Genomic DNA, 25,155 nt, shown 5'->3' on the forward strand with positions numbered 1-25,155 from the left:
CCTGTGGTTAAGAGTTTGCCTTGCAATGCAAGAGACACAAGTTCAATTCCTGGTCCCGGAAGATCCCACATGACACAGAGCAACCAAGGTCCTGTGCCACAACTACTGAAGCCCGAGCACCTAGAGCCCATGATCTGCAATAGGAGAAGCCACTGCAATGAGAGGCCTGGATACCACAACTAGAGAGTGGCCCACACTCAACACAGCTAGAGAAAGCCTGAGCATAGGAACAAAGACCCAGCACAGCCCCAAATAAATAAATAAATAAGAAGAAGAAGAAGAGTTCAGGAGAGAGGAGTAAGGTAGAAGGACAAGATAAGCAGAGGAAGAGCCAAAACAGAAGAAGGGAAAACACAGATTTGAATAAGGAAACATGAGAAGCAAATACACATTTATCTTGGAGAAAGACAGTATTACAAATGGGATGATTCAGTTAACTGATACAAAGAGTGGGACCTAAGCTAGGTAAATTTGACATGGGGTGGTGGGGGTGGGGGTGGGTTGGGGAGGAGAAGTTGCTTTATCTGAGAGGAGCAGTCAGCAGGAAGCTCCCAAGGGTGGGGCTAGGCTGAGAAGAGAGGTGATAAAGTGGGTTGTGGAACTGGAGGATATTTTATGTACTTCATAATTTTGCCTTGACTAGAGCCAGACCTGCCCCAGCACTTTGGGGAACTCACTGAGCTTTTTCCACTCAGTCCACGTCAGGAACCCCTTCTGTTGCCTCACCCCAAGCCTGGTGTCATAACCCAGAACTGAGAAAACCTCAACATCCTTTGCTGGCTAGGGGAAGTTAGACTTTTCTGAAAGTTGTATGTTCTCTCTCCTGCCCCCTCTCCCGGGGCTCAGGCCACACCCTTCCTCCCACCTCCCCTTCCTCCCACCTCCCCTTCCTCAGATCAGCACGTCCACATCAGAGGAAGCTGGGCTGATGTGGACACTGCGTGGTTCTGCAGGCAGCAGCTCTGTCCTCCCTTTGCAGAGTTGTTTTACCCCATTCTTTCTTAACCACCGGAAAAGGGGCCTCGAAGTTGCTGAGTGCTAACAGCGGGGGCGGCAGCAACCCCGGGGGCCTCCTCTGGCCACCGGAACCTGCTGCGGCCTCTCCCCTGCCACTTGTTGCGGCCACCTGTACCTCTCACTAAGCATGTGAGAACTTCTGTTGAGTTACCTTTCCACACTGGCATTTATTGTCTCTCTCTTTGGCACGCATGGCCCTCAGGGACAGGGACCAGGTCTTTCTGCATCAGTTACACGCCCACTCACCTTTTTGCTGTATCCCTCCCACGGCAACCTCACCCTATCTGCCTCCCTGTCCAGCCCTGCCTCACCCTGAAATATCTTCCTTTCGCCCACACTGGGCTGTTGAGGGCTGCAGAAGAATATTCAACAAGAAAGAGCAACTACAGACTGAGAGTCTTCAATTTCAGCTGGGTCCACAGGTGTCCTGGGAATCCTTGTTTCTGATCTACAGCTTTCCCCATTCTCCAAAGGGGTGATTCCAAACCTTCACTGTCTCTTCAAGATCCTTTTCCATCATCACAGCCTCTGTTGGCCTACACTCTCCTTCTCCAAGGAAATGGAGATCCCGGTTAGGAATTCTGCCAACCCCATCAACAATCCCTTAATGTCAGCTGACCTCACCTTATCTCCCTTAAGCAACCACACTCGCCTCTGCTCCGTGTTTAGGGAGCTCTCCTCCTGTCCTTGGTCAGTCCTTGTGCTCTGGACAGCATGGCTTCTTCTAGGAGGCCATCCAGTTCATGCCCAGTCCATGATACCTCTGATCTTTCTTCAGCTGTTCCTTTTCTGTTGGTTCTCTGCTCTTAGTTCATTATCCTGCCATTTAAAAATCTATGTTGGAATACCACCCAGCTTTCCTCTGCTGTGTTTTTCTTTCCCAAGTGTCTCTTTTACTACTCATACAGAACACTTTCCTTCTGGTACCTCTGGTCACTGAATGTGTATGTGATTTTTTCCCCACACCAGCAAATCTTCTGTGACACCAGCTGGGTGTCCTACAATTTGGCTCGGTTCTGACACCATCTGCCTAGAGACAGAGTTAGGGCTCACAGGTTAAGGGCTCTGTTCCCACAAGATTGCCTCCCCCTGATATTTGAGACACCAGTCTCAAGCCCAGGTTGTAGATCGGAGATTCCAGTGACCTCGTCTTCTGGTTCAATTAATTTGCTAGAGCAGTTCATAGAATTCAAGGAAACACATTTCCAAGTTTATTAAATAATATGAAAAAAAGGTACAGATGAACAGCCAGATGAAGAGATACACAGGGAAAGGTCTGAAAGGGAGCTTCTGTTTTCTTGGAGTTGGGGTTCACCAAGCTGGAAGCTCCACTAAACTCATGCTGTTGGGATTTTGTGAGGGCTTCTTCACTTAGATGTGATCAGTTATTAACTATTAGCTCCTATTAACTCCATTTCCATTCTCTGTCCCTCCTCTGAAGGATGGGGAATGTGGCTGAAAATTTCAAGCTTTTAATCATGGCTTGGCCTTTTGTTTTTTTTTTGCCCAACCCCTCCCACCTGAGTCCACCTTGAGTCACCTTTTAAAATTTTTTTAAAAATATTATTTAACTTTTTGGCTGCACTGGGTCTTCATTGCTACCTGCAGGCTTTTCTCTAGTTGTGGAGCGTGGAGGCTGCTCTCCAGTTGCAGTGCGAGGCTTCTCATTGCAGTGCCTTCTCTTGTTGCAGAGCATGGCCTCTAGAGTGTTGGGCCTCGGGAGTTGCTGTGCATGGTCTTAGTTGTCCTGCAGCATGTGAGATCTCACCCGAGTAGGGGTTGATCTGTGTCCCCTGCATTGGCAGGTGGATTCTTAACCACTGGACCACCAGGGAGGTCCCCAGAGTCATTTTAATAAAATAAAGGATGGTCCTGGTGCTCTTCTTACTAAGGAATTTACAAAGGTTTTAGGAGCCCTGTGTCAGGGATGGGGATCAAAGACTAAATACTAAAGCAAAAGATGCCTTTATCACTGGGAAATTACAAGTATCAGAAACTCTGTGCCAGGAACAGGGGGTGGAGAGAGACTTTTATGTATATAAAAATGACATATATATGTGTATATAAATATACATAATGTACATATGTGTATATTTCCATTACCTCACAAAAACCAAACCAACAAAGCAAAATAACACCTGATGTTCTTCCTCTGGTAGTTTCTTTCCTAGCCCCTTTTTATTTGGAGACAGACCCTTTGTAAGTGTACAAACTGATACAATTCACATGAAAGTAAAAGAAAATAGAACAGTGTAATTTAAAAATGACCACAAAGGCAGCATAGCATCAGAAGTGTAGATCACACGTTTGATTCCTTAAGTATTTAGTAGTCTAGTCTATAGCTTAATCACTCCTTGTGTACTTTATATTCAATTTTGTCACAGTGAAGGAGAACTAGAATGAAGGCTCTAGTTCCTTAATTTATTTTATTTTTTGACTTGCATACACTGTCAAATACATTTATTTTAAATTCATTTTATTTTTTCATTTTTGGCTGCGCTGGGTCTTTGCTGCTTGTGGGCTTTCTCTAGCTGTGCAGGGTGGGGGCTATTCTCTAGTTTCGGTATGCGGGCTTCCCATTGTAGTGGCTTCTCTTGTTGCAGAGCACAGGCTTCAGTAGTTGCAGAACACTGGCTCAGTAGCTGCGACTTGCTGTTCTAGGGCGTGTGGGCTTCAGGAGTTGTGGCACAGGGTCTCAGCTGTGGCTCACGGGCCCTAGAGCCTGCAAGCTTCAGTAGCTGTGGTGCACCGGCTTGGTTGCTCCTCATCATGCGGGATCTTCCAGGATCTGGGATCAGACCTGTGTCCCCTGCATTGGCAGGTGAACTCTTATCCCACTGTGCAACCAGGGAAGTCCTGAAGACTCTATGTTTTGATCTGGTGGTGGTTATATAGGAATTTATAATTATTCATTATATTATGTTTATATCTTAGGTACACTTTAATGTTTGTGCTACCTCTCAATTTTAAAAAAAAGGTAAAAGTAAAATAAAACCATCACAACCCTCTAAAATTAAACTCATGTTCTACCATTCCACTCTCCAAACCTGTTGGAGAGAGCTTTTGACCCATCCTTAGCAGACCTGTAAGTCAGAGACATGGGTATCCACACATATGCGGCTGCTCTGTCTCTGATGCCCTATTCCATACACCTTTCGCTATCTCCCTGGCCGGTGTGGGTGCCCCAAGCAAGAGCTAGGTCACCTCCTCTGGGAAGCCATTCTTAATGCCCCAGGGAAAAACAACGCACGCTTTCCTTATTCTTGTGTCACACCTTGGCATACCCTCATAGCACAGCTCACATCAAGTTTTTGGCTCTTTTCCTCTAGACGGTATGCATAGTAAAACAGAGACTGTAACTTTTTTTTTATGTCTTTGCCCAGAGCCCTTAACAATCCTATTCTCTAAAATAGGAGTGATATTGCAAATACCTACTTGCAGATATGATATGAGCAACAGTAATCGTAACAGCTCTGAGCAACCTGGAGAGCTTTCTTTGGTGTATTGGCTGAACTTCTTCCCCGCCTTTGGGCCAGTAAGATGCCTCCGTGCATGCACTAGTAACTGTGGCTCTTCACAGCTTCCACATTATCCTTACATGCTTCTGTTTTGATCCTGTTCTCTTCTTATTATTTGGCTTTCATTCCTTATTGAAAATCATGCCCTGCCCTATAAATTTTGGTTTTGTATTAAGGACTTCTGGCACCCATGCTTGAGAGCCCTTAAACTTGTTTTTTTCTTTTTTGGCTGCATTGGGTCTCAGTTGAGGTATGTGAGATCCTTCTTTGTGGCTCCTGGGCTTCTCTACTTGTGGCCCATGGGCTTAGTTGCCCCACGGTGTGTGCTATCTTAGTTCCCTGACCAGGGATCAAACCCACATTCCCTGCACTGGACGGCGAACTCTTAACCACTGGACCACCAGGAAAGTCCCAAACTTGGCTTTTATTATTGCTCTTGGAGTTACCACCATGGAATACTCAGGAGCCATCTGCAGCCTGAGTTCTTTACTGCCTTGCGTGTGTGCTCAGTTGCTACAGTCATGTCTGACCCTTTGCGACTCTCTGGACTGGAGCCTGCCAGTTTCCTCTGTCCATGGGACTCTCCAGACAAGAATACTGGAGTGGGTTGCCATGCCCTCCTCCAGGGGATCTTCCTCACCCAGGGATCAAACCTGTGTCTCTTCTGTCTCCTGCATTGGCAGATGGATTCTTTACCACTAGTGCCAGCTGGGAAGCCCTTTACTGCCTTAGGTGGGGTGGAAATTTGGATACCCATTACTTAGCCCAGTGCCTGGCCAATGAAATGTGTCTCCATTGATGTGGTTCCCTCCCCACTGGGTCTTACCCTTTACCCTTCATTTGACTGATACTGCTATTGTCAGTTAAGCAGTCTTGGGAGTTCTATATCTTCCTTTGTGCGTGTGTCCCTGTGTACTCAGTCATGTCTGATTCTTTGCAACCTCATGGACTGTGGCCTGCCAGGCTCCTCTGTCCATGGGATTTGTTTAGGCAAGAATACTGGAGTGGGTTGCCATTTCCTCCTCCAGAAGATCTTCCTGACCCAGGGATTGAACTCACATCTCCTGCACTGGCAGGAGGATTCTTTACCACTGAGCCACCCGGGAAGCCCTTCCTTTAGCATCTGCTTGTGATATACTGGGGGCATTTCCATCTTTCCCTGTACCATTCTATTCACAATTCTCCCCAACTCTACTTGCCTGGGCTAATCTCTTGGATGTAATTTTTTAAAAAAATTGTGTCCTGTTTCCATAGTCTGTGAACGTGATGTCCTGTTTCTGGAAAATTAAGACTTATGATATATATGTATTTCCATCTCTCTTAATTCTATCTCTAATATTCTGCCTAAGGGCTGCATCTTCTGCTTGATTCCCTGTCCCCAGAGGGCCCTTGAAGCTGTGGTTCCCCCTACTTGGAATGCTTTTTCTATAGCTCCCCTCCTGATTGAACTCTGCATATCTTTCATTTCTTAGCTCAAACGTCACCTTCTCTGGTCATGAATCTACCAATCACTCTGTTATATTATCTTTTAAAACTACTTTCATGGCACTTATGCTTCTCTGAAAGGATCTTGTTTCATTTTTCTCTTATTTATGGTGTGTAACTGAAGTTTAAACTTCACAAGTGCAGGGATCTTATCTTTCTTGCTCACTTTTCTAGTTCAATGCCCCTGAACAGTGGGTCTCAATTTTGCCCCCCAAGGGACAATTGGAAATGTCTAAAACATTTTTTTTGTTGTTGTTATGACTGGGGCAGGGGTGCTGGCATCTAGTGGGCAGAGGCCAGGGATGATATCACATACCCTTATGAGTCACAGGCCATCTCCCCTGTCCCCTGCAACAGGGAATTAACAGGCCCCAAAGATCAAGTGTTGAGATTAACATATCTTCCCTAGAACAATGTCTGACACATAGAGATTATTCAATAGATACTTGTTGAGTACAGGAGTGAATAGTCTTCTCATTGTCTCAAAGGAGCTCACTGATTCTTGTAGATGTACCATGGGTTTAGGAAATCTTCATCAACCTGTAAATTTACCTAGCCTACTTTCTAGTCGGTTTTACCTGTGAAAGTTTCTGATCCACTGATTTCTGGTTGTCATTTGAGTTAAGTATCAGTAAGACTTTTCTAATAATTAGCTTGCTAGTAATTCCACTCTTGCTCTGGTAATGTTTCCACAAGTGGCAATACCACACTTTGCTCTTATCAAAGTACATATTACTTAGTTAAATGATCAAAACAGCTCTCTGAAGGGTAGTAATTACTCCTTTTTCATATTTTATCAAAATATAAAATATAGTAATATACAAAAAGTTTACATAAACAGCTTGAACTTAAAAAAATTTATATTACATTATATTATTTTCTGCTGTGCAGCAAGGTGAATCAGCCATAAGGATATATTTATCCCCCCCTTTTTAAAATTTCCTTCCTATTTGGTCACCACAGAGCACTGAGTAGCGTTCGCTGTGCTATACAGTAGGCTCCCATTAGTTATCTGTTTTATACATAACATCAGCAGTGTCTTTATGTCAACCCTAATCTCCCAATTCATTCCTCTCTCCCTTTCCCTGCTTAGTGTCCATACATTTGTTCTCTATGTCTGTGTCTCTTTCTGCTTTGCAAATAGGTTCCTCTGTGTAATTTTCTAGATTTCACATATATGTGGAACGTGTTAGTACGTGTGTTAGTATATGATATTTGTTTTTTTCTTTCTGACTCACTTCACTCTGTATGACAGTCTCTAGGTCCATCCACATCTGTGCCGTCTGTCCAAATGGCACAATTTCATGCCTTTTTATGGCTGAGTAATACGGCATTGTATATACATGCCTCATCCTCTTTATCCATTCCTCTACTGATGGACATTTAGTTTGCTTCCATATCCTGACTATTGGAAATAGTGCTTCAATAAACATTGGGTGCATGTATCTTTTGGAATTATGGTTTACTCAGGTATATGCACAGGAGTGGGATTGCTGGGCCATGTGGCAGCTGTATTAAGAACCTCCATACCATTCTTCATAGTGGCTACGCCAAACCACATTCCCACCAACAGTGTAAGAGGATTCCCTCTTCTTCACATCCTCTCCAGCATTTATTGTTTGTAGATATTTTAATGATGGCCATTCTGATCAGTGTGAGGTGGTAACTCATTATAGTTTTGATTTGTGTTTCTCTAATAATTAATGATGTTGAGCATCTTTTCATGTGTTTATTGTCCATCTGTATGTTTTCTTTGGAGAAATGTCTATTTAAATCTTCCAGTCATTATTGATTGTTGATTGGATTTTTTTAAATATTAAACAATGATTTTATGTTTTGGAGATTAATCCCTTGCTTCATTTGCAAATATTTTCTCCCATCCTGAGGATTTTCATTTGTCTTATTTATGATTTCTTTTGTTGTGCAAAAGCTTTTAAGTTTGGTTGGGTCTCATTTGTTTATTTTTATTTTATATATTCATTACTTTAGGTGGTGGGTGAAAAAAGATCTTGTGTGATTTATGTCAGAGAGTGTTCTGCCTATATTATCCTCTGAATTTTATAGTGTCTGGCCTTACATTTAGGTCTTTAATCCATTTTGAGTTTATTCTTAGGTATGGTGTTAGGGAGTATTCTAATTTCATTCTTGTACATGTAGATGAACTTTTACATATATATGTACATGTAACCACCACCCATCTCAAGAAGTAAAACATTTCTTTATTAATAACCATGTTGATAAGATCCATCCACATTTTTGCTTGTAGAGTAGTTTATTCTTTTTCATTGATGTTTAATTTTCCATTATATGAATATAACATGATTTATTTACTCAGCTAATGATGACTGGTATTTGGGATTCCCCCCCTTCTTGAATTATTATGAATAAAGCCATTATGAGCTTTCTTGCATACATTTTCTTGAGTATTCACAAGAAATACTCTTGTGGGCCATAGGGCATATGTAACTTTAGTTTTCAAGCTGGTTTTAGAAAAGGCAGAGGAACCAGAGATCAAATTGCCAACATCCACTGGATCATCAAAAAAGCAAGAGAGTTCCAGAAAAACATCTATTTCTGCTTTATTGACTATGCCAAAATCTTTGACTGTGTGGATCACAATAAACTGTGGGAAATTCTGAAAGAGATGGGAATACCAGACCACCTGATCTGCCTCTTGAGAAATTTGTATGCAGGTCAGGAAGCAATAGTTAGAACTGGACATGGAACAACAGACTGGTTCCAAATAGGAAAAGGAGTTTGTCAAGGCTATATATTGTCACCTTGTTTATTTAACTTATATGCAGAGTACATCATGAGAAACGCTGGACTGGAAGAAACACAAGCTGGAATCAAGATTGCTGGGAGAAATATCAATAACCTCAGATATGCAGATGACACCACCCTTATGGCAGAAAGTGAAGAGGAACTCAAAAGCCTCCTGATGAAGGTGAAAGTGGATAAAGCTCAACATTCAGAAAACGAAGATCATGGCATCCGGTCCCATCACTTCATGGGAAATAGATGGGGTAACAGTGGAAACAGTGTCAGACTTTATTTTTCTGGGCTCCAAAATCACTGCGGATGGTGACTGCAGCCATGAAATTAGAAGACGATTACTCCTTGAAAGGAAAGTTATGACCAACCTAGATAGCATATTCAAAAGCAGAGACATGACTTTGCCAACAAAGGTTCGTCTAGTCAAGGCTATGGTTTTTCCTGTGGTCATGTATGGATGTGAGAGTTGGACTGTGAAGAAGGCTGAGTGCCGAAGAATTGATGCTTTTGAACTGTGGTGTTGGAGAAGACTCTTGAGAGTCCCTTGGACTGCAAGGAGATCCAACCAGTCCATTGTGAAGGAGATCAGCCCTGGGATTTCTTTGGAAGGAATGATGCTAAAGCTGAAACTCCAGTACTTTGGCAACCTCATGCGAAGAGTTGACTCATTGGCAAAGACTCTGATGCTGGGAGGGATTGGGGGCAGGAGGAGAAGGGGTCGATAGAGGATGAGATGGCTGGATGGCATCACTGACTCAATGGACGTGAGTCTGAGTGAACTCCGGGAGTTGGTGTTGGACAGGGAGGCCTGGCGTGCTGCGATTCATGGGGTCACAAAGAGTCCGACATGACTGAGCAACTGATCTGATCTGATCTGATCTGAACTTTAGTTTTAAAAGATATTGTCAGTTTTCCAAAGTAACTGTGCCAATTTGGACTCTCCCTAGCAATGAATGAGAGCCTCAATTGAATCTCATCCCTGCCAACACTTGGAATTTTCAGTCTTTTAGCCATTTTGGTGCAGATATAGTATTCTTATTATTTTCTGATAACCAACAATGTTGGGGACCTTTTTGCTGCTTGTTTGCCAATTGGGTATCAGGTTTTTATCAAGTGCCTGCCTGCCAGTCTTCTGCAATTTTTTGTTGGGTTGTCAGTTATAAATAGGCATACCTTGTTTTATTGAACTTCATGTTATTGTAGGTTTATATCAACCCTGTGTCATAGAAGTCTGTTAGCTCTGTTTTCCCAACAGCAGCATTTGCTCACTTTGTGTCTCCTTGTCACATTTGGGTTATTCCCTCAATATTTCAGATGTTTTCATTATTATTATATTTGTAATGATGATCTGTGATCAGTGACCTTTGATGTCATTATTGCAATTGTTTTGGGTTGCCACAAACTGCACTCATAAGAGATGGTGAACACAATCAATTGTTAAAACGACAGCAAAGGATTCAGAATATTACATAAATTTAGTTGATAAAGAAGCAGCAGGGTTTGAATGGATTGACTTCAATTTTGGAAGAAGTTCTACTGTGGTTAAAATGCTATAAAACAGCCTTGCCTGCTACAGAGAAATCATTTGTTAAAGGAAGAGTCAATCCAAGTGGCAGAGCCTGACTCCCATTCTCTAACCCACTAACCCGCATCTGAGTGGAGACTACTCTGATGTGCATGATGGTGTGAGGGTGTGTTCTAACTTCATTGATTTGTATTCAACTATCAAATTTCCCAGTACCACTTACAGAAGAAACTATCTTTTTCCCATTCTATATTCTTGCCTTCTTTGTTGAAGATTAATTGACTGAAGATATGTAGGTTTATTTCTGGGCTTTCTAGTCTGTTCCATTGATCCATATGTCTGTTTTTGTGCCAGTACCACACAGTTCTGATTACTGTAGCTTTGTAGTGTTTATCCGAAGCATGGCAGGGTTATGCCTCTTGCTTTGTTCTTTTTCTTGAGTATTGCTTTGGCTATTCTGGGTCTATTATGATTCCATAAAATAATTTTAAGATTATTTGTTCTAGTTTGGTGAAAAGTGTCATGAATAATTTGGTAGAGTTGTATTAAATCTGTAGATTGCTTTGGGTAATATGGGCAGTTTAACAATAATTAATATTTTTAATTAATCCAAGGGTATGAGATATCTTTCCATTTCTTTGAATCATCTTTAATTTCCTTTATTAATGTTTTATAGTTCTCAGCATATAAGTCTTTTACCTCTTTGGTCAGGTTTATTCCTAAGAATTTTTTTGTGTGTGTGTGTGTGGGGGGGTGATTTTAAAAGGTATTGTTTTTTCTTTTTTACATTCCCTTTCTGATATTTCATTGTTAGTGTAAAGAAATGTAACTGATTTCTCTGTATTAATCTTACATTCTGTTACCTTGCTGAATTCAGATATTAGTTCTAATTGTTTTTGTGTGGAGTCTTTAGGGTTTTCTATATATAGTATTTTGTCATCTGCTAACAATTTTACATCTTTCTTTCCAATTTGGATACCTTTTATTTGTTTTTCTTGTTGGATTGCTGTGTCTAGGACTTCCAATACTATATTGAATAGAAGTGGGGAAAATCGGAATTCTTTTTTATTCCAAATTTTAGCGGAAAGACTTTCAGCTTTTCACCATTGAGTATTATGTTGACTATGGCTTTGTCATAAATGACTTTTATTATGTTGAGATATGTTCCCTCTATAACCAGTGTGGTAAGAGTTTTTTTTTTTAATATCATGAGTGGATGTTGAATTTTGTCAAGTGCATTTCCTGTGTCTATTGAGATAATCATGTTTTATCTTTCCTTGTATGAATGTGATGTATCACACTGATTGATTTATGTATGTTGAACCATCCTCATGACGCTGGAATGAAAGCAACTTGGTCATAGTGTATGATCCCTTTTTATGTAATGTTGGATTCAGTTTGCTAATATTTTATTAAGGATTTTTGCACCTATATTCATTAAAGATATTGGCCTGTAATTTTCTTTTGTTGTGTCTTTGTCTGGTTTTGGTATCACGATTATGGTGGCTTTGTAGAATAAATTTGGGACTGTTTCCTCCTCTTAAATTTTTTGGAATAGTTTGAGAAGGATAGGTAGAAATTCTTTTTGGTATGTTCGGTAGAATTCCTTAGTAAAGCTGTCCAGTCTTGGATTTTGTTTGCAGGGAGTTTTGTTAAATTATAGATTCTATTTCACTTGTAGTGATCAGTGTGTTTGAATGGTCTGTTTCTTCTTGACTCAGTTTTAGCTGGCTATATGTTTCTAGAAACTTGTTAATTTCTTCCAGGTTGTCCAACTTGCTTACATATAAACTATTCACTGTGTTCTCAGTTTTTTAAAAAATGTTTTTTTGTGGTTTCAGTGGTTAAAATGTCTTCTCTTACATTTCTTATTTTGTTTATTTGGGTCCTCTCTCTTTTCTTCTTGGTGAGCCTGGCTAGAGATTTGTTGATTTTGTTCACCTTTTCAAAAAATTAACTCTTGGACTTACTGATCTTTTCTTTTTTAAAATTTATTTATTTTAATTAGAGGCTAATTACTTTACAATATTATATTGGTTTTGCCATACGTCAACATGAATCCACCACAGGTGTACACGTGTTCCCCATCCTGAACCCCCTCCCACCTCCCTCCCCATAACATCCCTCTGGGTCATCCCAGTGCACCAGCCCCAAGCATCCTGTATCCTGCATCGAACCTGGACTGGTGATTCATTTCACATATGATATTATACATGTTTCAATGCCATTCTCCCAAATCATCCCCCCCTCCCTCTCCCACAGAGTCCAAAAGACTGTTCTGTACATCTGTGTCTCTTTTGCCATCTCCCATACAGGGTTGTCATTACCATCTTTCTAAATTCCATATATATGCATTAGTATACTGTATTGGTGTTTTTCTTTATGGCTTACTTCACTCTGTATAATAGGCTCCAGTTTCATCCACCTCATTAGAACTGATTCAAATATATTCTTTTTAATGGCTGAGTAATACTCCATTCTGTATATGTACCACAGCTTTCTTATCCATTCATCTGCTGATGGACATCTAGGTTGCTTCCATGTCCTGGCTATTATAAACAGTGCTGCGATGAACTTTGGGGTACACGTGTCTCTTTCACTTCTGGTTTCCTCATTGTGTCTGCCCAGCAGTGGGATTGCTGGATCATATGGCAGTTCTATTTCCAGTTTTTAAAGGAATCTCCACACTGTTCTCCATAGTGGCTGTACTAGTTTGCATTCCCACCAACAGTGTAAGAGGGTTCCCTTTTCTCCACACCCTCTCCAGCATTTATTGCTTGTAGACTTTTGGATCACAGCCATTCTGACTGGCGTGAAATGGTCCCTCATTGTGGTTTTGATTTGCATTTCTCTGATAATGAGTGATGTTGAGCATTTTTTCATGTGTTTGTTAGCCATCTATATGTCTTCTTTGGAGAAATGTCTGTTTAGTTCTTTGGCCCATTTTTTGATTGGGTCATTTATTTTTCTGGAATTGAGCTGTAGGAGTTGCTTGTATATTTTTGAGATTAGTTGTTTGTCAGTTGCTTCATTTGCTATTATTTTCTCCCATTCTGAAGGCTGTCTTTTCACCTTGCTTATAGTTTCTTTTGTTGTGCAGAAGCTTTTAATTTTAATTAGATCCCATTTGTCTATTTTTGCCTTTATTTCCAATATTCTGGGAGGTGGGTCATAGAGGATCCTGCTGTGATTTATGTTGGAGACTGTTTTGCCTATGTTCTCCTCCAAGAGTTTTATAGTTCTTGGTCTTATGTTTAGATCTTTAATCCATTTTGAGTTTATTTTTGTGTATGGTGTTAGAAAGTGTTCTAGTTTCATTCTTTTACAAGTGGTTGACCAGTTTTCCCAGCACCACTTGTTAAAGAGATTGTCTTTTCTCCATTGTATGTTCTTGCCTCCTTTGTCAAAGATAAGGTGTCCATAGGTGCGTGGGTTTATCTCTGGGCTTTCTATTTTGTTCCATTGATCTATATTTCTGTCTTTGTGCCAGTACCATACTGTCTTGATGACTGTGGCTTTGTAGTAGAGCCTGAAGTCATGCAGGTTGATGCCTCCAGTTCCATTCTTCTTTCTCAAGATTGCTTTGGCTATTCGAGGTTTTTTGTAGTTCCATACAAATTGTGAAATTATTTGTTCTAGCTCTGTGAAACATACCATTGGTAGCTTGATAGGGATTGCATTGAATCTATAGATTGCTCTGGGTAGTATACTCATTTTCACTATATTGATTCTACCGATCCATGAACATGGTATATTTCTCCATCTACTTGTGTCCTCTTTGATTTCTTTCCGGAGAAGGCAATGGCGCCCCACTCCAGTACTCTTGCCTGGAAAACCCCATGGATGAAGGAGCCTGGTAGGCTGCAGTCCATGGGATCGCTGAGGGTCGGACATGAATGAGCGACTTCACTTTTACTTTTCACTTTCATGCATTGGAGAAGGAAATGGCAACCCACTCCAGTGTTCTTGCCTGGAGAATCCCAGGGATGGGGGAGTCTGGTGTGCTGCCATCTATGGGGTTGCACATAGTCGGACATGACTGAAGTGACTTAGCAGTTAGCAGTTGATTTCTTTCACCAGTGTTTTATAGTTTTCTATATATAGGTCTTTAGTTTCTTAGATATATTCCTAAGTATTTTATTCTTTTCATTGCAATGGTGAATGGAATTGTTTCCTTAATTTCTCTTTCTATTTTCTTATTATTAGTGTATAGGAATGCAAGGGATTTCTGTGTGTTGATTTTATATCCTGCAACTTTACTATATTCATTGATTAGCTCTAGTAATTTTCTGGTGGAGTCTTTAGGGTTTTCTATGTAGAGGATCATGTCATCTGCAAACAGTGAGAGTTTTACTTCTTCTTTTCCAATGTGGATTCCTTTTATTTATTTTTCTGCTCTGATTTCTGTGGCCAAAACTTCCAAAACTATGTTGAATAGTAGTGGTGAAAGTGGGCACCCTTGTCTTGTTCCTGACTTTAGGGGAAATGCTTTCCATTTTTCACCATTGAGGATAATGTTTGCTGTGGGTTTGTCATATATAGCTACTGATCTTTTCTATTGTTTTTTGATCTCTATTTTCTCTCTGATCTTCATTATTTTCTTCCGTATGCTGACTTTGGGTTTTGTTTGTTCTTCTTTTTCTAATTCTTTAAGGCTATAGGTAGCTTTTTTGAGATTTTTCTTATTTTTTTGAGGTGGGCCTATATTGCTATGAACTTCCCTCTTAGAACTGCTTTTGCTGCATCTCATAAGAACTGCTTTTGCTGCATCTCATAAGGTTATGTTTGTTAACTCATAAGGTTATGACATCATTATCTTTGATAACTCTAAAGGTTATCTCATGAGGTTATAATCTTTGTTATAAAACATAATCTAAGACTATGTTTTCATTTTAATTTGTCTACAGGCTTTTTCTGATTTCTTTTTTGATTTCATTGTTGACCCATTGGCTTTTTAGGAGCACGTTGTTTAGTCTCCATATGTTTGTTCTTTTCTCATTTTTCTTTCTGTGAAAAAAGAAACAGTTTTCATACTGTTGTAATCATAAAAGTTCTCAATTGAGTTAAATTTTCAGTTATTTTATGTTTTATTTCTACAATTTTCATTTTTGCTGTTGTTCAATCACTCAGTCACGCCCAACTCTTTGTAACCCCATGGACTGCCACAAATCCAGGCTTCCCTGTCCTTCACCATCTCCCAAAGCTGCTCAGACTCATGTCCATTGAGTCAGTGATGCCATCCAACTATCTCATCCTCTGACGTCCCCTTCTCCTCCTGCCTTCAATGCTTCCAAGCATCAGGGTTTTTTCTAATGAGTTGGCTCGTTTTCATTTGGCTCTCAGATCTTAGGGTTAGAACTAACAGAACCTAAAAAATTTCATTTTTTTCAGGTAATTATTGCTGTACAATGAAGCACCTCCAATCTTATTAGTTTAAAACAACCACCACTTATTTAGTCAATGATTCCACTAGTTGGCAACTTGGGCAGAGGTCAACTGAGTTACTCTTTTCATTTCAGCTTGCACCATTTATGCAAATATGGTGAGCTGCCAGATTGGCTGGTGATGGTGGATCCAAGACGGCCTTAGCTTGCCCCGTGTGAGCTCTCATCCCCCAGAAGGCTATCCGAGTCTTGTTTATATGTCAGCTAGACAGGTTTCAAGAGAACATGTAAAGGCACATTCCAAGAGGCATGTGCAATGCCCCTGTAGATTTAGGCTTAGAACTAACAGAACCTAATTTTTGCTGCATTCTCTTCAAAAGGCCAGCCTGGTTACAGAGATGGGAAAGGGAACTATCTCTTGATGATGGAAAGAGCTACAAAGTCACATTGCAGAGAGCATGGCCACTTTTGCTTTCTATCACACTTGTTCTTTGCTATAATTCTCAAGCATATTTTATTTCCTTAAACATGTTAAACAAAATTACTTTAAAGCTTATGATTGATAACATTATTATTTAAATGTCCCTTGGGCCTAGTTCTCTTGGTTTATGGACATGTTTCTTCTTCTTACGTCTGTTTATCCTTTATTTCATTTTGGACATTGTTGTATGAAAAATTTTAGAAACATGTAATGTGCTGGCTTTTGTTATTTTCCTACAGGAATAATTTATATTTGTCTCTAATAGGCAGCTAGATTAGAAATACTGGAGATTTTTTATAATGTTTATCCAATCCAGGGTTGAGATTATTCAAAATTTGGCTTTAATCTCTATGAGAGCTGGCCTATTCCTTATTCACCCTTACTTTTACTGTGTACCTCTTTGTGGTACCAACCCCAAATATGATGAATTTAGGTGTACCCACTTCCTATCAAGATGTTCCTGAACTCCATGTTCTTTTAGATCCTCGAGTTTACTGTAAACTCTGCTCAGCTTCTCAGCTTTTCAGCTGCTTTTTATGGACTCAGAAGATGCCTCTAAGGAGCAGGAGTCAAAAATGCTGGTCTCACTTCTCTGAATTTCCTTCCTACAGATCTTGGACCTATAACTTTATATGACTTTATTAGCTCTCTGATGCTGTTAACAACATATGTTTATACTTTGCCCATTTTTCTAGTTATTTTCAGTGGAAGCATTGGCTGCATGTCTTAATCTAGTCTTCCATTAGTGGAATTAGAATTGCTTAGATGATTATTTATCTCAATGTTGACGTGTATGCTGCAGAATGAAAACATGTTCTATTTCCAGATCATAAATTCTCTGGCATCAAGAATCATATCTTATTCATGAAGAGGCTCTACCTTTTTAGGGGCCTGGGTACAGTAGGGATTCAGTAAAGGCTACATAATTGGTGAGTACAGTGCATGTCCTTTTTGTAGGTTTAGTAATTATTTTATTGTTCACCCTTGTTCTCAAGATCTTTAGATAGTGGCAGGATCTCAAGAGACAGTCACGGAGGTGTATAGCATAGTCTCTGCTTTTGGTCTGGTAATGAGCAGAGCCAGTTCAAGTCATAGGAATATGAATAGGATCTCCATGTGTTTTACTTTTAGGAGTGTCAAATCAGAGAATAATATTATATTCACCAAATAGTAATTATAAGTCTTTTAATTGTTTACTTAGTCTCTTGAGAAAATGCCAGTGTGAATGTGTGGTTAGGAGTGAATGTTTATAATGCATGTGGACATCTAGAAATCTCTGTCCAATGCTCTATTCTCAATGTTCTCCATTTGAAAAAATATGTTTGTATAACTACCTCCATCTTCTGTTCTCTCCTACAGATTCTCCCTGACCCTTTTCAACCCACTCAGACAGGCATCCACCTGTCCCTGCATCCACAGGGCCATGCTGCATAGCTTCCCTGACAAAAATGGCCACAGGAATTTCCACTTGTTTACGTTGATTGCAGTGGGGTGCTCTAGCATAGGCAATGACAAGCAGCTCTATGTCGCACTCCCATGGTCATTAGTCCCCTTCTTTGTCCTTTGGGAGGGATGTACTGGGATATGCTTTGGTAGTATAGTTTTATTTTTCTCTCTTGATTTGTTTTCTATGGAACAATCCTGTGGATAATTTCTGGTAACTAAAAATTTGACAAACCTTAATGAATAATGATCACAGTCCTAAAACGAACACTTTAAGTGCTAAAAGAAAGGATTATGAATCTAGTTCTAGTTCTATGGGAGGACAGATGATGGAGCTATGAGTTCAGCTTGAGCAGTTAACCTTACTGGGTCTGGTCATTTGAAACCATAATTGAAAAGACACATGTACACATATTCACTGCAGCACTGTTTACAATAGCTAGGACATGGGAGCAACATAGATGTCCATCAACTGATAAATGGGCAAAGAAGTTGTGGTGCATATATACAATGGAATATTACACAGCCATAAAAAAGAACACATCTGAGTCAATGCTAATGAACGTAGAGCCTATTTATACAGAGTTAAGTAGGTCAGAAAGAGAAAAACACATATTAACACATGTATGTGAAATCTAGAAAGATGAAACTGATGAACCTATTTGCAGAGCATTAATGGAGATGCAGATATAGAGAACAGACTTATGGACACAGTGGGGGAAGGAGCGGGAGATGAATGGAAAGAGTAACATTAAAACATGTATGTTACCGTATGTAAAATAGATTGTGGGAATTTGCTGTATGATGCAAGGAGCTCAACCCGGGTGCTCTATAACAACTTAGAGAGGTGAGATGGGGTGGGAGATGGGAGGGAGGTTCAAGGGGAAGGGGACATGTATGTATATCTATGACTGATACATGCTGATACATGGCAGAAACCAACACAGTATTGTAAAGCAATTATCCTCCAATTAAAACTGAAAATTAAAAAATAAAAAGAATTCCCAGTAGTCACTGCTGGCCACTGTTGCTTACCTCAGCCCTACAGGGAAAGAGAGACTTCATATACGATATTTAAAACATACTGGTTAAGGATTTGTCCTCTAAAGCCAAATTGACTGGATTTTGGATTCATCTTTCTCTGTGTAACTTGGTCCAATTACTTTTAAGTTCTTTCTAACTCAGTTTCCTCATCTCTAAAATGGGGCTAAGACCCTTTTTGAGTCATTGTAAAGTGAAAAAGTAAAAATATGTACAGTGTTTAAAATCTTCCTGTCCCATAATAAGCAGTCAAGAAATTGTCACTGTTGTTACTTGTTTGTGGGCTCTTCAGATGAGGGCACAGAGCGTGGGGTAGGGGAGGCAGATAAGGGAGATAGACTTTCAGGTTTTCTTAGACTCTGGGCTCTTCATATGCATTTCCATCCTCTTGGTTTAAGGGAGGTCACATCCAATAATCCACATTGCTCAGGCTTGATACCCTTTCTTCCAGCTCCAGCATAGGTTCTCTTTCCTGTAATTCCTAGGTTCTGCTGATCATGTGGTTGCAATCTCAGGACAGCCTGTCTGGTTACGCCCCCGCAGCTTACAAACAAATATATTCTCTGTTAAATGGAAGATTCAACCATACTCAAGTTCAAGTAATTGTTTTACATGGTCTTGGAGCAATTATTCTGGCCAGATCGAAGAAAGGAGAACTTTGGGTCAGAATCCAAACTGTTTCAACAAAAGCTTCAATTTTACAAGCAAAGACTTCACTCTTCTCATCGAGGCAGCTCAGCCACAGGACAGTGGCCTCTACATCCTGGAGGTCACCAGTCACTCTGGGAATTTTTGGAAACACAAGTTCAATGTTTCTATATTTGGTGAGTCCTCAGGACAGCTCATCTTGCCCCCGTAACTCTTGCAGGGCTTGTATTTCCAGCATCTTTCTGATCAGAATCTCTGCTTCTAGATCGTGTTGAGAAGCCCCATCTGGTGGAGAAGTGGAAGGTCCTGGATGGGGGCATTTGTCAAGTGACTCTGTCCTGCTTAGTTGCCAGAGGTGGTGATGTGAGCTATGCTTGGTATAAAGGGAGTAATCTGATCCAGATACCTGGGAACATCACAGAACTGGTGGAGAACATTGATGTCAATGCTTCACATGTATATACCTGCAATGTCAGCAATCCAGTCAGTTGGGCAAACCACAGCCTCCAACTAACTCAGGGCTGTCAGAGTGACCACCAAGGTAAGTGGAGCACTTTGGGCAATAAGAGGGGCTGAAGGTGTGGAGCCCCACAGCCAGGCTCATTGCAAAGGAGACTTGATATGAGATCCCCTGACTGGCTCCCACAGAGCTTTGCAGCCCTTCCCAAGGTAAGCCTTGACCTCTAGGCATACAGTCCCTGTAAAACCAGGGCTGTCTTGGTCGAGGAAGAATTTTATCCCCATAAAGAACTTCCTTCTGGGAGATGTGAATTTCTCCTTCGTGTAGGGAATGCTTAGTTGTTTGATGAGTCACTGCCCTGACGTGGGTGCTGATCATTACATTCTTTTTCTGAGAGACTGACGGAGACCTCATTCCTCCTCCTGAGTGATAACTCCCCCAAGCCATATAGTTTCCCAAGAGGTAACTATGCTCTGCACTGTACTCTGGGTCATGTGGTCATCAAGATCATCTTGGGGGTACTTAGAAGAGTTCGTGTTTTTTCTTTTTTTGCTTATGCTCATTCTAAGAGTTATCCTGAGTTAAGTTTTTTTTTCTTTTTTTCTGAGTTAAGTTTACACCACTTTTCATTATATAAACAAAGACTTAATGTGTCATTAGCATAGGTATCAGCATAGGGGACACAGGAAAAAACCTGCTGTCCCCATCCTCAAGGAACTTCTACCCAAATACAGCAACAAACTAAACACTCATGAGCAAAAAAGAAACAAGCTGAAGGAATACGGCGTGACAAGGACACTGGAGTTTTGTTCATGCCAACCATGGCTTCATCATTCACTAGCTCTCTGATCTCAAGCTGATTCATTACATCTCTGCACCTCAGTTTTTCTTTTGAGTAAACTAGGGATGATCGGAGAAGGCAATGGCACCCCACTCCGGCACTCTTGCCTAGAAAATCCCATGGACAAAGGAGCCTGGTAGGCTGCAGTCCATGGGGTCGTAAAGAGTCAGACACGACTGAGCAACTTCACTTTCACTTTTCACTTTCATGCATTGGAGAAGGAAATGGCAGCCCACTTCAGTGTTCTTGCCTGGAGAATCCCAGGGATGGGGGAGCCTGGTGGGCTGCCATCTCTGGGGTCGCACAGAGTCAGACACGACTGAAGCAACTTAGCAGCAGCAGCAGGGATGATAATAATAAGTATCTCACAGGAGTGCTGCTAAGATTATGATTATGTTTGTAAGGAGCCTAGTCAGCTGGCACCTGGAACATCAGCTCATTTCCCTTCTCCCCATGTTGGTTGGGTTATGTATCAGGCTACATTTGTGACACAAATGTTAAAGTTTGAATGAAGAAGAGCAGTGAAGGCAGGAATAACAGAAGGTGATATGGAAGATTGCCTGGCACATAGTAGGTGCCCAACAAATGTTTGTTGAGTTAAAAACAAAAGAATGAATGGATGTAACGTTTGCTGTGCCAGATGTTTTACATATATTAAAGTCATAATTAACCCCCATGTGTAGATAACATTATCTCCTTTCTCTAAGTGAGAAAACAGGCTCAGAGAGGTTAAGGACATTATCCAAGAGCACAGAGTCTATAGAATTAGAATCGAGCCAGGTCTGTGAGATACTAATACCCATGATCTTAGCATCACTCAAGGGAGGTTGCCCAAATGAGCAGGGAGGTGACTTTGATGGTGAATTCACAGGGTGGGAGGAGACCAGCCACCTGAGAGGGGAGTGTGGTTCTGAAACAGATTCCACAGCAGATGGAGGGAAGGGAGAAGAGAGAGGGCTTAGCACTCAAGGCTCGTGTCTTTCATATCCCTCAGATTTCACCTTTCTGATCATTTTGGTGAGCATTGTGATTCTCCTCGTGGCACTGTTCCTGAGCACCCTCACCTACATCTGTGTGTGGAGGAGGAAGAGGAAGCAGTCACGTAAGTGCAGAATCCCTAGATGTGTCGCCTGATTTGACATCGCCAGTGGCATGTGCCTGGGCCCCCAGTAAATTGAGCAGTGTGTGTGTGTGTGTGTGTGTGTGTGTGTATGGTTGGTGGAGGGGTGGCAGTGGCCGCTGGGCCCTCTTTCTGTTCTTGCCCTCTGGGGTAGCTGCTGAATGCCTACAGCCTATTCCCCAATGTGCAAATGTGCCTGCAGTCTGTCTGGCCTGATAGAATAGGTATGTCAGGCGAGGTTGCTGCCACTGTGCTTTTCAGGTATCCTGGAAAAACAGTAACCTGCCTCCTTTCTAGAACTTTCCTCAAGGTCTAAGTCATATGGGATGGAGATGGGACTGCCAGAAGTGGAAGCCTGGATGGAACATCTTCTGGAGATCTCTGCAGCTCTTTTCTTTGCTTCCCTCCTCTAACAGGGACAAGCCCAAAAGTTCTGACAATCTATGAAGATGTCAACAACCTGCGAACCAGGAGTAATCAAGTACGATATGCTAGGGGCTGGGATTTCTCTCAGTTAGTCTGAGAGATATTCTTTGGAGGATGGCCATTCTGGGCAGGGGGAGAGTGAGGACCAGAAAATTGTCCTCAGTCCTCCCCATATATCATTTCTCCGTTAGCCTCTTAGCTCTGGCCATGGAGAAGAAGAGGAAAATAAGGGGGCAGAGAAGACAAAGGAAGCAGAAGGGGATCTTGGTGCCGAATTGTACCTACTGGGAAAGGATGCTGCCCTGGTATCCTCATTTCTGCCTGGTCTCACCAGCCAGGATAAGCTCCAGGAAGAGTCCAACCTGCTTGCATTTTGTGTCTGACCACAAATTCTTAGGTCCTTGCAAATCCAAGTTTATTTTTGTGGGTTTCTTAATCATTGCCCAGGCTGGGTAGGATGCCAGTCTGACTAGACAAAGCGCAGCAGTTTCATAGCTGGCTCTGTGACCTATGCTCACAGTATTTTTGGAAGAAGATGCCTGAGTCTGGCTGAGGTGCTAAAGAGTAACCAGGTTGGGGCAAAGGTTAGCTCCTCTGGGAACGTCTCTGGCCAGTCAGTATCTGCAGGCTGTTGGGCCGACTCCTCCTGTTGTCCAGGGGGTGTCAGAGAGGAGGAAACCGCAGGGGGCTGTGCTGCCCCTGAGCAGGGCAGGATGTGGGGACAGGCCTTGGGGAAAGGCAGTGCCCAGCTGAAATGCCAGGAGGGAAGGGTGATGGGTGTAGGGAGGAAGGGCCCTCTTCCCACTCCCATTCCTGATACTTCACTTCAGGAGGAAGTCACAGCAGTGGAGCTCCTCTTGGTGACCAGTGTGAGGCCCTGTGAGGCCTCACAGAACAGAGAAGCAGCTTCCTAAAGGTCTAGGCTTTGGAATTAGGGAATTTAGAATTAGAGCAGCTCCCCTGGCCTCTTTCCTTGGAATAATGGGGCATGAAAAACTGCAGGAGACTTTGTTTCTCCCATCACTACTGGATGCTGGTACAGTTCCCGGGAGCAAGTGCATCTTCCAACAGTCACTGATGCCCAAATACTCAGTAAAAATAGGCTTTCCTCCCCAGCAGAATAAAGATGACTTTAAATTAGGTAAAAGGAGAACGCAGGGGAAACTATTTAGAGTGAAAGAGACCTGTTGGGGACTGAAGCCTGTTACTCTGCTTCTGACTCAGGTCTTCCTCCTTTGTGGCCCCATCTCTCCACGGCCTGTCGCTAGTGTCCCCAGGGTTCTGCTTGAAGGCTTATATCTCAAGCTTCACGTGGTCCTGGCTTTGACCTTTCTGGAGATACTTTAGTCAGGTCTGGGCAGAAGAGAAAAGCATAAACTTCTGTTTCTTGCCAGGTGCCTTGAGTCTAGCCTCCAAGGATGGCTGATGCTTCCCTGCTTCTCTCAGTGCCGTCCTGCTTCCGGGGAGCTCAGCTCGTCCCTTGTCTAATGGACTGTAATGGGCTCCATGGGCTCCCCCCAAGCCAGAGCTGGCAGTGTGTACTCAGGGCATCATGAAATGCCACTTCCCCAGTCTCCTGTGGGGCAGGGCTGAAGAGGGGAGCAGGGAGGGAGTGTGCTCCCTGCCCTGGGCCTTGGCCAGGGCTCCACTCAGCACTACAGCTGCATGGGGCTGGATTGAAGCCAAGGGCAAGCTGGCCACCAAAGCTGGGTCTAGAAAGGAGGATTTGGAGCAATTAGGGTCCCCAAATTTGTGTCCTTTGGAGTGGGTTACCATTTTCTTCTCTAGGGGATCTTCCCGACCCAGGGATTGAACCTGGGTCTTCTGCATTGTAGGCAGATTCTTTATTGTTTGAGCCACCAGGGAAGCCCCTTCTTAATAGGTAAGGCTCAGATTAGAGCCCCACCCAAAGCTCAGCCCATTGTCAATAATTACACTGCAAATTTAATCAGAAAGTCAGCAAAGGCAAGTTTCTAAGTTACCAAAGTAAAGCAAGTTACAGGAGACTCCGTTATGCAGGGTAATTTGATGCAATTCTTTCACATTTGGGTGGTTTCTCACTCATGACACTAACTGCTCCATGGTGAGTATCTGTCCCCATCCTGAGATGTGCAAGGACCACCTCCTTCCCATGCTCCCCGGAGCCCCTTTTCTTATCCTGTTTCTCCCCAGTCAATTCAAGTCCAGACAGACACAGCTGTCTGCTCATGTCACCATATGTCCCTTTACTGTCTTTTGTGCAGGAGCAGAAACCCCCTGGAGAAGGGAATACCATCTACTCCACGATCCAGGCCCAGGTACCACTCTGGTTTTTAGAATCCATCCCATGCCTGCCCATGGGGGTTTCCTAATGCCACCCTAGAAACTCACACCCTTGAATGGCAGAGTAAGACCTTGGTGCTCCTGGAGTCTGGAAGACAGCTTGGCCTCAGTTGCGTTACGTTGTTTGTATAGATGAATGCAGTTCTGGAATGTCTTGACAGCTGAACAGGGCTGGAAAGTTGGACACAGACATTCTTTTCTCTTCCATGCTCGGTAGCAAGGGTGGTCCCGTGGGAGGAGGAAACTTGTCAGGGGACTCAACTTCTGTTTTCTCTTCCTGATGCTCCATGTACTTGGGACTTTGTACTTTTCATTCTCGCCCTTAACTATACCTGTTTTCAGGAGAAAATGCATCTGTGTTGTTCTTTATCTAATTATGACTTAATAATAACATTTCCTAAGCACATAACATGCCATTTTCTTATTGAATCTCACAAAACAACCTCACGAAATAGGTCTAATAGAAACCTCATTTCGTAGATGAGGAAACAGACTGTCTAACTAAACGTGCTCAAGGCCGCATAGCTCTGCTGTGACAAAGCTGAGCCAAATGATTTTCGAGTCTTCTCTCTACCTCTACCTACTTCATCTTTAACATTTTGGGGTTGTAGGACTTCGTCCATAGACTAGAGAAGCAACCTCTAATAGTGACTGCTAAAGTGACTGTTG

At 42.0% G+C, this 25,155-nt stretch overlaps 1 protein-coding gene across 5 annotated transcripts in view; it reads left to right on the forward strand.

Annotated features, from left to right (window-relative positions):
- The window catches only part of CD244 (CD244 molecule), a 37,147-nt gene that overhangs the window by 7,420 nt on the left and 4,572 nt on the right, over positions 1–25,155 (forward strand). The window contains exons 2-7 of one of the 5 annotated variants that reach the window (XR_009733503.1): positions 19,155–19,493; positions 19,568–19,858; positions 21,613–21,720; positions 22,155–22,219; positions 22,356–22,561; positions 24,408–24,461. Coding sequence is in view for 4 of the 5 variants with exons in the window: in XM_061401185.1 (XP_061257169.1) it covers positions 19,155–19,493; positions 19,568–19,858; positions 21,613–21,720; positions 22,155–22,219; positions 22,356–22,469; positions 24,408–24,461 (971 nt within the window). In the remaining variant the exon portion in view is untranslated. The remainder of the gene's footprint in view (positions 1–19,154; positions 19,494–19,567; positions 19,859–21,612; positions 21,721–22,154; positions 22,220–22,355; positions 22,562–24,407; positions 24,462–25,155) is intronic. The other 4 variants (XM_061401185.1, XM_061401194.1, XM_061401211.1 and 1 more) reach the window with 4 other exon arrangements.

Source organism: Bos javanicus, chromosome 3 (genome assembly GCF_032452875.1).
Source record: "Bos javanicus breed banteng chromosome 3, ARS-OSU_banteng_1.0, whole genome shotgun sequence".
NCBI lineage: Eukaryota > Metazoa > Chordata > Mammalia > Artiodactyla > Bovidae > Bos > Bos javanicus.